The sequence below is a fragment of the Solanum verrucosum genome, unplaced genomic scaffold (genome assembly GCF_900185275.1).
Source record: "Solanum verrucosum unplaced genomic scaffold, falcon-dt-bn FXZP01000199.1, whole genome shotgun sequence".
Taxonomy (NCBI): Eukaryota; Viridiplantae; Streptophyta; class Magnoliopsida; order Solanales; family Solanaceae; genus Solanum; species Solanum verrucosum.
In genome coordinates, this window is record NW_026020049.1 from 1,110,706 (window position 1) to 1,123,628 (window position 12,923).

At 33.5% G+C, this 12,923-nt stretch overlaps 1 protein-coding gene across 1 annotated transcript; it reads left to right on the forward strand.

Annotated features, from left to right (window-relative positions):
* The first annotated feature begins 4,151 nt into the window (after positions 1 to 4,151).
* Positions 4,152 to 11,830, forward strand: LOC125823182 (lipid droplet phospholipase 1-like). The gene is made up of 11 exons (XM_049502602.1): positions 4,152 to 4,415; positions 5,149 to 5,216; positions 5,763 to 5,833; positions 5,950 to 6,192; positions 7,687 to 7,847; positions 7,966 to 8,021; positions 8,117 to 8,169; positions 8,240 to 8,360; positions 9,104 to 9,201; positions 11,450 to 11,577; positions 11,692 to 11,830. Exons 1-10 carry the CDS (start codon positions 4,276 to 4,278, stop codon positions 11,519 to 11,521), a joined length of 1,083 nt encoding a protein of 360 aa, XP_049358559.1. The 5' UTR covers positions 4,152 to 4,275; the 3' UTR covers positions 11,522 to 11,577; positions 11,692 to 11,830.
* The last annotated feature ends 1,093 nt before the right edge of the window (positions 11,831 to 12,923 follow it).

Sequence of the window (12,923 nt, forward strand, 5' to 3'; positions counted from 1 at the left end):
TTGTTTTACAATGAAATTATTGTACTCCACCTATATTATTCAAGCATTTTTTTATGTTAATGAATAGCATTAAACAACCCGATTGTCATGACCCGATCCTATATATCCTGGACGTGGCCGAGAGAGCCATTGCTGCTCCCCAAACGAGCCCTCATCTTGGATACTACAAGTGAAAGACTAACTCAAGCATACACAAACATCAAACTGACAGAAACGTTTAACAACTTACTGTATCTCAAACTCTCTGAATATTCTGAGTATGATACATAAGTTTTAAATAAAACATATGAAACTAAAAGATTCTCCAAAACTGTTTGTCTATGAAGCCTCTATTGTATAAAGACGAGTTTCGGGACAAGACCCACAACATCAAAATGCTACTACTAACAACTCATAAATATTGGAGTCCATCGGAAGCAAGGAGGTTTCACTCAAAAGCTGATGAGATGATGAAGTGATCTTAAAGAAACTCCTATTGAGGATCCTAAGTACCTGAATCTGCATCATAAAAATATGCGGGTCGAATGACACCAATACATTGAATGTATGGGTATGTAATATAGCTGAATAACAAATAATTGAGCTGAAAGTCTGAAGGTAACGCAACTAAAATATAGTATAAATCATGATGAAAATTCGTTCAAGATCTTACGCTAAAGATGCAATAATAGAAAATACTGAATTGAAATATATATATATATATATATATATATATATATATATATTACTTTACTCGGGAGTTTCTCTAATCGACAACCATCACTATGAGCCTTGTGATGTTACAACGTCTCGCTCATGCTGCTAGAATTGTCCTATACCTTGTCGGGATATAGAACAAACTCAACTCATGGATCCACTAAAAGGTCTACTTAAAGGCAATGAGGAGTCACCCGAAAGTCGGTGCGATCCTAACTCACGTTGGCTTCGTGATTTATGGAGAATGTGAGTTGTCTGAACTCTTCTGTATATCGATGCTCAATACTACTCTCAAAATATATATAACACTCAATGCTCAAGTAAAATTACTCTTTGATTGAGATAAGTTCTCAAAAGGGCCTCTTTAAACGGTAACTGTTCTGTACTCAATCTTTCTAAAAATTCTGAAAACACTTTATACCTTTTTGGAAATAGTACTCTCTTTTCAATGTGAAAATAATACCATCTTTAAGGGTAATAAAACTTCTCTTTATCTGATTAATAAAATCCGATTCTTTTAAATTAATAGTGTAGACATTAAAATTTTGTGGGACTCTACGTTCAATTCGAATTGGGACTCTAGAAGGTGTGTTCAGTTTCAATTAGAATTCCTATAGGCTACTCAACTCTAAACCCTAGTTTATGCCTATATAAAGGGTACTAAATTCTCTTAAAAGACATCTCAAAATATCCCATAAACTCTTGGGTATTTTTAAAGATCAAGATCTCGAATATTCTACAAAAGTCATGGAATATTCATATAGAGGTTAAATTTAAATCATCCTAGTTCGAGAAATACGCCATTAACGGCCTTCAAATCATGTATAAATCTTAGGAGAGTAGAATCAAGGGAGGAACAAAATTGTACCCGCAAATCTTGATCAATAAAATCATGTTTCTTCATATTTTATTTGTGTGGTTTATTTATTTTCCATATGTTTAAAATTTGTTGCAAACAAATAGTAACATCTTTTTTTTTCATTTCATCATAACATATTATTTTCTTATTTATTATTAAAAATATACTTAAATAAATAACTTTAGAATTTATTTTTCTTAAAAGAGATGATTATATATTTCAATAAGTTCTAGAATACACGCTTTGCGTGTACCTAGTATATAATTTTTCTAGAAAATCATGTAAATATTATTAAATAATATGTTTGAGTTATACTATAAAAATTAACTTACAAACTAGTTTAGGTCTCTGGAAATGATAAATATCGATGATATTTGAATCTGTTTGACACTAATGATGAGAGGCCAAAATCACGTCTTTTGAGAAAAAAACGTTTTATTTTAAAAAATTTAGGTGTTTGGCTAATTAGTAAAAGTATTTTTAAATGGAAGCAGAAATAATTTTTGCTGTTGTTGAAAAGAAGTTAAATTTTTATATATATAAAATAATTTAATGATAGATATTTAAAATAATCTTAATATTAAAAGTGTGTTGATACTTGTCACTTTTCATAATTTGACTCTCAAAAGTGTTTTGTTTTTAAAAGATTGGTCAAACACAAATTAATTTTTTTTCAAAAGCATTATTCTGAAAAACTATTTGAAAAAAAAAATACTTCTAAAATCAAGTAATTTTTAGCCTGGATGAATGAATTAAAAAAAGATAACTTACTATAACTTTTATCCGATTTTATCTTCTTTTTTATTTTTATTTTTTTGTTATCTCTTGTTTTTAAAAAATAAAATAAATTGTTCCAGTTGTTATGTTTAGCTTTCAAATATTCTTTAGAAAAAAATCAATAAAGACACAAATATTATTTGAGTAGGAAATTATAAGTTTTCACAAAAATAAATTGAATGAATTGAAGTCATGTTTCATTGTTCGTATACTGAAATAATTTATATAATGTAAAATTACCCGTGCTTTTAAAATCCTTAATACCTACACTTTTCATATAGTTCAAACCGAAATCAAATAATGAAAAAGACAATATGTAATTTGATTTTTGTTTAACTAAAGAATCAAAAAGAAAAAATCAAATCAAATTATACACATTTTATATCTTTTTAAAATTTAATCATTAGGTTGATTTTAATCTACTTATGTCACATGCATTATGGTACTATTAAAGCTCATTTCTTAAAAAACATGTCCACACACATTTTAAAAGTTTAATTATCAAACACTCATTTGATATGGTGTAATGTAATACATTATCGATTTTTAGTTTTCTTTCCAAAGACATCTGTCTACTTTTATTTAAAATTATATATTATTTTGTTAATGTGAAACATGTGAAAGTGAAAGAACCTTTATAATTATGCAATTCAAATAATACAAAAACTTCAAAATAATATTGAAATATAATATAAAGTTCAGATCCATTCATCTTATAATAGTAACGAGAAACTATTTATTTTTAATACTCATTTGAAATAATTATTTTATGTCGGTGTTTGAATCAAATCAAATGACTTTTATTTGATTTGTTTTTATTTAATTTAGAAGTTCAAAAATTAATATAATAAAATTAAAAAGTAATATTTCCATTTCTGATTCGGTTGAGACCGCGTGGATCCCACCACAACCAAAACCGCCAACTCAAACTGATTCGTAGGCGGTGTGAATGAACCGTAAATAAACATGATTACATTGCTTATAAGTTATAGCCAAATAATGAATCATAAATGGAAATCTATCAAATGCTATTCATTGTCATCATTATCAATTTAAAAAAAATTTCAATTTAGCAAAAAATATTAGTTTACTTTTGAATTAAATAGCCATAAAATCATTATTCTACTGACCAGTTAAATTTAGATATACTAACAATCTGTCACATAACAAAACAAGTGGTCTTAAACTCATGTAATAGGAGCATGAAACTTTTAATAAAAAGTCAGAGAAAAGTGTTGAAAACTCCTCTAAATTTGATCAGAATTTAGTGGTGTATTTCACTCATGTTACAAGATCGGATATGCATTTAAGTTCAGTTAATCAAGTAAAAATATGTTTTTAAGACTGTCAATAGTTTGATGATAAACTAATAATTTTGCTCTGAAATTAAGGTTATTTCTAATAATTATCTTTTAATAAAAAGAATATGAATCAAATGATATTTATGTCATTAAGTCACCGGAATCTTTTCATAAAAAAGTTACCTTATATATATAAATAATTCTTTTTTTTAATGTATATTTATATATTTTGATTCGATTCCCTGAATAAAAAATCAGCTAATAATTAGTCGGTTAAAAAATTACATGGTGTTAGTTAACCAGCATTAACGATTGATTGCGCCTTAAATATTAACTTAAACTTCTAGTATTATATTTACATGTGTCGTCTTCTTAAATATTCTTTAAATAAAAATAATGCCTTATTTAATTAAGCTTTAAAGATTTCTTAACTTCGCCAACACCTTTTTTATTTTTGTCGCAAATAACTTTTTATCCCCTCTTAAAGTAGCTTCCTTCATCTTTCAGTCTCTTTCGTCACAAGCATTTCTCTCTCTCCAGATCTTTAAATACCTGACCTAAACTGTACTAACCTTTTAATTATTTCCACAATTCTGATCAATTCAACTGTGTATCAAATGCTACAATAAAGTTTTAGAGGAAATGGAGAACGGAAAAGTACACAACGGAGGAGTTTCCTCGTCGGAAACCTTCAACGGCGGAGAAGATGTATTTAGTTCTAAACCGTCTGATGCTTCTACCGCCGATCATCTTGTTATGATGGTACACGGTATCCTCGGAAGGTAATTCTATGATTATGAAATGCGCGTTAATATCATTTTTCTCAACTTTTGCATCCAGAAATTAAGTTTTTAGGCATTTGTCCTGTTCGATGAAGATTCAAGTTGATTGTTTTTTGCTTTTTCTTTCAATCAGCATGTAAAGCTATAGATTTCCTTATCTGTTTGTAAATTAATGTCCTAAATTTGGAGCTGTTCCAATTGCTTCATTCTATGGGGAGTTCTGGGACTTATTGTGAGCAATTGATTGCCAGATCACAAGAATTTCCCTTGCCTGGCAATGAGAAAAATGGATTTGAAGTTTAATAATATTATCAACGATTTGGATAGTGTTTTGCATTGAGATTTTGATTAAATAAATTGTTGTCTTTGAGGATTGATAATAATAGTTAATTGTTAGTTGGAGCGATATATGAGATACTTGTGAAGGAAAGTGATTTCGCTCATAGTTGAGGGAAGATATTTTTCTCCTTTTGATGGAAAATGCTCCTGCTGACCAAACACCACAAAATGACTTCATACATTTTCCGTCATATCAAAGCCCAAGCACACTCTAAAATGCTGACTAGCCAATCCTGTTTCCTGTCTATTAATTCAGTTTGAAGTCAAATAACCACCACAGAAAAGTCTTTTCTGGAGTAATGATGGATTCTTACAAAATAAGTTAGTGCTTTTCTGGTGTTGGTTTTAAAAATTTATATTTATTGCTGGGTTTACTGTTCTTGTACTACGACAGTGCTTCGGACTGGAAGTTTGGTGCGGAGCAGTTTGTTCGGAATCTTCCCGACAAAGTTTTTGTTCATTGTAAGTACATATTGAGTGCCATTTCTGTTGTGTTTCAGCACTTTGTTTCTGTATGTCACGTAATTCTACCCTTTAATCCTCACCTTCTAATATTTGGTAGCTATTGCTCTAAATCAAAACTTTTCTTTTGTTCTTGCTTGCTATGCTGATTGACAAAGTAAGTTGGTTTCCCTTACTTTATCTTCTGTTTCTGTGGGCAGTCACCTAGTCTTTTTTTTCTTGCCTCCCACACTCTGCCTCTTATGCTGTGTAATCTCCTATTCCACATTCATTGCATACTAAAATTCAAGTCTGCTCTGATTGTGATTCCCAACTTCATTGGTCCTCCCTTTTCTAATTTGAGCGTTCTTGTATTGAATAGGTAGAGAACTTATTCTGTAAAAAGAGATTTTCTTACCTTCCCTGCTCATGTGGAACTTATTAGTATATGTATCAATGTCTCTGTTTTTACCTTCTTCATAATGGCCGAGCACTAGCATATTTTGCATGGTCTTGATGGACATTATTTTCTTCTTTGATGAACGATGAACATAATTTTCTTGGCAGGCAGTGAACGTAATATGGCTAAACTATCGTTGGATGGTGTGGATGTAATGGGAGAGCGATTAGCTGAGGAGGTTGATAGCTTCTATGTGATTTGATTTTCTTTTGTTTTTTCTCATTCCTTTTTCCTAATATTTTCTCCAAAACATGATGTGTATATCATATCTGATGGTAATGATATGGCTGTTAGGTTCTTGATGTGGTCAAAAGAAGGCCAGGTTTGAAGAAAATTTCTTTTGTTGCACATTCGGTTGGAGGAGTAGTGGCAAGATATGCAATTGGGAAATTATATAGACCTCCACGAACGGACAATGTGCAGAAATTCTCGGATGATACCAGTGAAGAAGGGTCAAAGGGGACAATAGTCGGCCTGGCACCAATAAATTTCATCACTGTTGCCTCACCTCATCTGGGTTCCAGGGGTAACAAGCAGGTATGAATTTATTTTGTCACCAATAGTTTTATGAGTATTTTATTGTTTGATAGAAAGTGGCCTCATCATATCTTGCTGAGGAAGAAAGGTTAATTTATGCATCTATGCCTTTGCCTTATGCCTTTTTAAGCTGGTGAAGCTTACTCTTGGATGAGAGGGCTCTGTCTCTTGGTGTTTTGAGACAATCGACACAGTCGACAATGAAATTTAGTTAGTGATTACGGGTGACTTAGTGCCTCAATATCATGGAATTACAATCACTTTGTAATGGATTATAATCAGGGATTTATGGGTGGTGCTACTATTTCACACATCATTGTATTTGATTACTGTCTGGATATCCCGGTAGACCATCATTTATCCAGTTGAATCTAGTGCTTGGTGTAAAACATACTATAACAGTTTAATCATAAAGCACTCCCTCATAAAAAAAACTAATCATAAAGCACCCAGTATATAAGTTTAAGTTTTTCCATGAATCTCAAAACTATCATGAAAAGAACATATTATCACCAACTTTTTAAATGATGGGTTCCTCATCTTCGACTATCATCTCCATCCTTAGTTGGTAAAGTAGCAAGTGTCGAGACAAAATCAACAAAAAACTTGAAAAGAATAATCAATAAATTCACTGAGATTGTAAGGTAAAATAGAGAAGCAAGGAATGCGCTGCATCAAGGGGAAAAACAATGGAAAGATGCATCTAATTTTTGGGAAAATTATTCTACAGCAGGAAGGACTTGGAAAAGCTTACTGCAAGATACAAAGTTTTACAGCTGCAAGAACCAGAAAATAACAGGAAGTATTCCTCATTTCCAGACAGTTTGTGTCCCTCCATCTTGATTAGTTGTCCAAGGGAATCTACCAACACGGGATGATATTTAACTTATCTTATTCTGATCCATATAGCTAACAACTCCTTAGATCTAATGGTAGCTTTGACTGTTCAGTAACCTTGAAGTTGTTTCAGGGTTTTCCTGTGTGTGATTCTGATCCTTCTTTTGATAAGAAGACCTCAAAGTTACTGAAATGTAAAAGAAAGATACCTCTTTGATTAACCTCGGCACTTCTTGTAAACTACATTCTTCTGCGTGTTACAGTGGCTTCTAGAACTACCAAGTTAATTATGATTTTGGATCATAGTATCATACTATATCATCTACTTGCCTAGCTGATAGTCAGTATTCTGGAGGGATCCTCTCTAGTAATAATAGATATTGATCCCCTATTTAATGTTGTGAACTGTGAAAAGGAGAATAGCTCAGTTATCTAACAGAAGGATCAAGAAGCAAAACTTTATCCATGCTTCTTCTGTTGTCTAGGTCTTAAGGAATGAGCAAGTATTCTTCTTTTTCTGAAGTCTATTTTTGCATTATTAAGATTGTGAGTTTTCTCCCTCCTGATCTTAAAAGATCTGCTTTGCTTTTTCTCTCTACAATATCTGCTTTGTCATTGTTGTTTTTTGCAATATTTAATTTTTGAGCTAATTGTCAGGTGCCATTTCTTTTTGGTGTAACTGCCTTTGAAAAAGCTGCTGGGCTCTGTGTTCATTGGATATTCAAGAAAACGGGCCGACACCTTTTCCTTAACGAAGATGAAGGAAAGCCTCCATTACTAAGACGGATGGTGGAAGATGATGGTGAATTACGCTTTATGTATGTCATAAGATTTACTTACTGCATGCATTGGACAACATGATCCTACCTTTTATGAGGATCTGCAGTAAAAGTACAGTTTGTTGATGCTAATTTGTTGCAAAACTCTCACATACAGGTCTGCATTAAGTTCATTCAAGCGAAGGGTCGCATACTCAAATGTTGGTTATGATCGTATCCTGTTTGTACTGTTGAATCAGGCAATCGACCTCTGTTATCAGAACTTCTAAAAGATCAAAGGCTATTTTTCCTTAACAACCTTTATTTAGATATTGTAGGTTGGGGAACATCATCAATTAGACGTAATAATGAACTGCCTAAGGTACAGAATTTGCTAGTGGATACCAATCAAATCGTATGTGCTACATTATATTAACAATTTGTGCTTGCAGTGGGAGGACTCCTTAAATAAGAAGTATCCTCACATTGTGTATCAAGAACATTGCAAGGCGTGTGATGGTGAGCAGGGTGAGTCTGTTGTGAAGGAAGGTGATCATTTTGACAAGCTAGAAGGTCAGTAACTCTCTTCTTATGAGAGAAATTCACTTCCAGTGAAATCATCCCTTGCTGCCCCCTCCTCCTGAGCTAGGTCTCAGATACATTTTCTAATGCTGCTCACTGAGCTTTTCATGATGCTATATGTTCTCAAATGTGTGCGGGATTGCTCTTTCTGTTATCTAAGGCTTAACACCAATACAAACAAAAAATCTGCTGTTCCTAAAGGACTATGCAATTTAGTTTGTAAATCAGAGTAGTCTTTGACCCTCCGATCTTTTTGAGAAATCAAGTTCTAAGTGCTTACTAGGACTCTTTTGTTGATGTGTTTTTTTTTTTTTTGGTTTTCCACCCGGTGTCCGGGTACCCACATTGGAGCCCGACTAAATCCGGATTCGCGCCAGAAAGTCCCACATTGAGGGGTAAAGCGCTCCCTAACAAAGACAACTCCGTACCCAAGGGGGCTCGAACCCGAGACCTCTTGGTTAAGGATGAAGGAGTACTTACCACTCCACCACAACCCTTGTTGGTGTGCTTGTTCGTTTGCAACTGTATTTGTTTTTAATGCAACTGAAATTTAGAGCTTTTGATGAGAGTTTAGTGCCTGTGGATAATATATTGATACAATACCTATCTCAAAGAAGGAAGAGGAAGAAAAGGTTGTTTTGTCTTGGCTTCCTAATATTGTAGTACTAAAACTGATTTGACCAGTTGACCTATAATAAAATATTATTGTGCTAATGCTTTGACCATTTATCCAGAGGAATTGGTGACTGGTTTATCTCGGGTATCCTGGGAGAAAATAGATGTCAGCTTTCACAGCAGCAGGAACAGATTTGCTGCACATAGTGTTATTCAGGTCTCCCTCTTTCTGTACTCCCCTAGCATTATCTCTCTCTATGCCTATCTCTCTCTCGCCTTAATACAAACAATTTCATCAATGCACAAAACCTTCTTTTTAAATATATTTTGTTTTGGTTTGGACTTGTTAGAGAATTTCTATTATAAAGTACGTATATATTTAAGTTATTTTGACTTTTATTTTATTTTGTATGATGGGGATAAGAAATGAGCTTAAATGAAGAAGTGAGGGTTCATATAGCCGACCGCAACTTGTTTGGGACTGAAGCATAGTTGTTGTTGTTTTTTGTTCTCCTGGAATCACAGTCAGTTACATTTAATTTATGTTGATGAATCTGAATCACGTGCTCACTTTATCAACAAAAATCTGACAACAACTCCTATTTTTTTCCTGGGTGTTACTTGTTAAGTATTGATAGCAAAAGCATTAACTAGTCGTCCTGCGTAGACTAGGCATGTTCTTTAGGTTTATTTGTGAGACTGCATATGCTTACCCACAAATTTACACTTGAAACAGGCATTTTTCCATCTTTTATTCTCTGAGATGCTTATAAATTTATTTATTTATAAAAAGAAAAATAAAATAAAATAGATTTTATAAGGAAAAAAATAATACAGGTTTGAGCAGAGGGCGTGTGTGTGGTGCTCAAAATATGGAAGTTACTTGGATTAGATTGTCTATCACGTGCTTGAATAATGCCCTTTTGTGCACTATTTTTGAGGTTGGATAAAGTACCATTGTTACTTTTGTCCTATATGTGCAAACCCAAATCAGGTGGATCCTTCCAGTGATCACATATACAAAACCAAACACACAAGGAGCCCTGCAACATTTTTTTTTTATGACAAGGGAAACTTGCAGCCGCACCCTTTGGGTGCGCACAGGGTAAAAAAATCCCTCCTGTGCAATAGCTCGCAAACCACACAGGAGAGGTAATCCACACTAGGCAAGCCTGGTGTGACGATCGACCCAGAAGGCAAACCCCTTGCTTTCGTTGGCAAGGGTTTCGAACTTGAGACCTCCAACATGGAATTCCCAAGCCCAAACCACTGGGCCACCCCGAAGGGTAAGGAGCCCTGCAACATAGTGCCTAGTTTGCTTGAAAGGATTGTAAATATCAGGTTACTGCCAAAATGTTGCAAAGTTTTCCAACCCATATAATAAAGTGTTAATTGTTCTTATCTTGGTAGGAAGCACTTTTGTCCACCACATAATGTTTTTGATGAGAGCTGTAGTGTATGTGATGATCAGAGTTGCGTTGTATCACCTGAAAATGTGTTGATCTTTAGTATTTGGCCACTTCTACATATTTTTGAGACTACATAGCATCAATGGCACATGTGCACAAATTTCTGAGTAAATATGTTTGTACTTTGGCAAGTTAGCTCTATAACTGATAGGGTACTTTATAGGCTTGGAGAGTGATGGTGGTTGGAACAAAGTGATGAAATTTCATGCCTAGATCTTCATAAGTGAGCTACGTTTATGCCTATTAGGTACTATACAGCATCAAGGGCACTTGTGCACAGATTGCCGAGTGATTTGGTTTGTATTGGTAATTTATTGACCTGGAGAGTGGTCATCGTGGGAAGAGCTTGTGTAAAATTTTGACACCCTTGTGGCATGGTAATGAATTTTCTTCTGCAAGCTATCCCATGGTTCATTTTTTTGGAAGTTTAAAACCAGTTATGCTAATATAGTATTAGTTGGTGGCTCAGTTTGGAACAAAGAGGTGGTTGGTGGACTGAATCTGGTGTTCGTAAGTAAGACTGATCTTAGGTCATCAGTGTTGCTTATCAGGGGTTGACCGTGTCATTTACTTAAAAAATCCTGTAACTGAATGATGATCAGAGTATACAAAGGTCAATCAGAAGGAAAAAAAAGGGGTCATTTGGCATGATATTGTGTAAGGGAAAAAGTGAGCGTTGGATCTGTTGTATTGCTTGACATTTTAAAATTCCTAGTACAATTTCTTGGAGTTTTATATTCTATGCCTCTATACTGTTTGAAATAGAGCTTCAGACTTGACAATGTGTATATGTTCCTCAGATTTTATGTGCCTGCTTCAAAATTGAGATCCTTGTGTTGCCAATGATGTCACGCATATTAAAAGAGATATTGTACTTGTAATTAAGGCTTTCCAGTCCTTCATGCTTATTAGTTAATATTTAGAATGCTTGTTGCATTGCTTTAAGGGTTTAAGATCAATAGTGTGTATAATCCTCGTGGTATTGCTTGCTTATAGGTGAAGGATCACTACATGCATGCAGAAGGTGCTGATGTTGTCCAACATATAATAGATAATTTTCTTTTATAGAAGTCAATAAAATCTGAAGCACATTGGATCGTGGTGGAGAATACTGAATTTACAAGGTAACCTTAGCTTGCGTCTACAAACCTGTTTCTTTTTCTTTCAAAAGATTTAGATGTTCTGCTTAGGAGATCTGGTATAGTTTGTGTGATTTGTTTTAATTTACTTGGTTGCAGGTCAGAATTGTACTAGTGTCTTGTGATTACGACATTTATGAAATTTACAGTAAGCAGTTTTGTTAACTCAATAATGTCCTAATGTAACCTTAAACCTGTTTCATTCTCAATGAAAAAACATTATTTTTCCATGTTAGAAGTAGTTATTACTTTTCTGTGGAGGTTGTTGGATATCATGCTCCAAAGTCCAAACCGTTTTCCCTCTCTTCCCCGATGTGCTATTACAGTAGGCATGGACGAATTGGAGATACAAAGTTGTATGTGGATACAACTTAGGTTTTCACTTGCCTAATGAAGGAAAGCTGGGGGAGCTGCACATTTCTTATATTCATATTTCAATCAGTTGTTGCTCCCGTAAGAGGGGGTTATGTTCATTGAGTTGTTCGATCTAGAGTCGATTAAAATATGAAGTGAAGGCTTAGTAGTTTTTGTTCTGTTTTATACCGAACGATTTCCTAGGTCTTTTAAGGAGGACTGACAGCCCAAAGCAAAAATGATCCTTGCCTCAAAGCAGTCAGAGTTACCAAAGGGGAGCATGATGAGGAAAAGGTAAGGACGAGTAGAAGTAGGATTTGTCATATTAAATTGAAAAAAGGTGTAACCAAGGGGTTCTTTTACACGAGAAAAATACTAAATTATAGAAGAGAAAGGTACTAAGCAGTTTCAAAGACTAATTCGTAAATGTAAGCTTGGCGTGTCTAGTGCAGGTCTCTATGAGATAAACTCATTTTCTTTTTGAGTTTTGATCCCATAACCTTTCTGACTCTCCTCTTCAACAACCCGGCAATTTTAATCTTCCGTACATGAATTAAATAACTTCATACATAGAATCGTCTACTATACGAACAATGGACACACATGTATTTAGTATACCAAAATCACAATATAAATTTTTGATATGGTATGGTAATTCGGTATATACTACACCATTCCCACCCTTGGTCTTAGATCTTGAGAAATAATTTGAAGAATAAGAAATTAATGTTAAGAATAAAATAATAATAAAAAAATTATTTTTTCTTGATATATTAAAAGTGATGAGTAAAAATAAAAAATTATTTTTAAAATATTGAATAAATAAAATTGAATAGAGTGAGCACTTCCTTATAAACACAAATTTTCATTTTCTAAAATGGATACGATAAAGAAAAGTAAAGTAAAATGTGGGGAATTGGTGTGATGTGGTTGTCCTGATTAGAACAACAACAATAATAATAACATATACAACAAAA

Bases quoted from the DNA above. Each gene is read 5' to 3' on its own strand.
- LOC125823182 (XM_049502602.1), top strand. From the start codon at position 4,276: ATGGAGAACGGAAAAGTACACAACGGAGGAGTTTCCTCGTCGGAAACC. The intron at 7,848-7,965 runs GTATGTCATAAG...TCTCACATACAG, and splicing joins GATGGTGAATTACGCTTTAT to GTCTGCATTAAGTTCATTCA. The intron at 8,170-8,239 runs GTACAGAATTTG...TTGTGCTTGCAG, and splicing joins GTAATAATGAACTGCCTAAG to TGGGAGGACTCCTTAAATAA.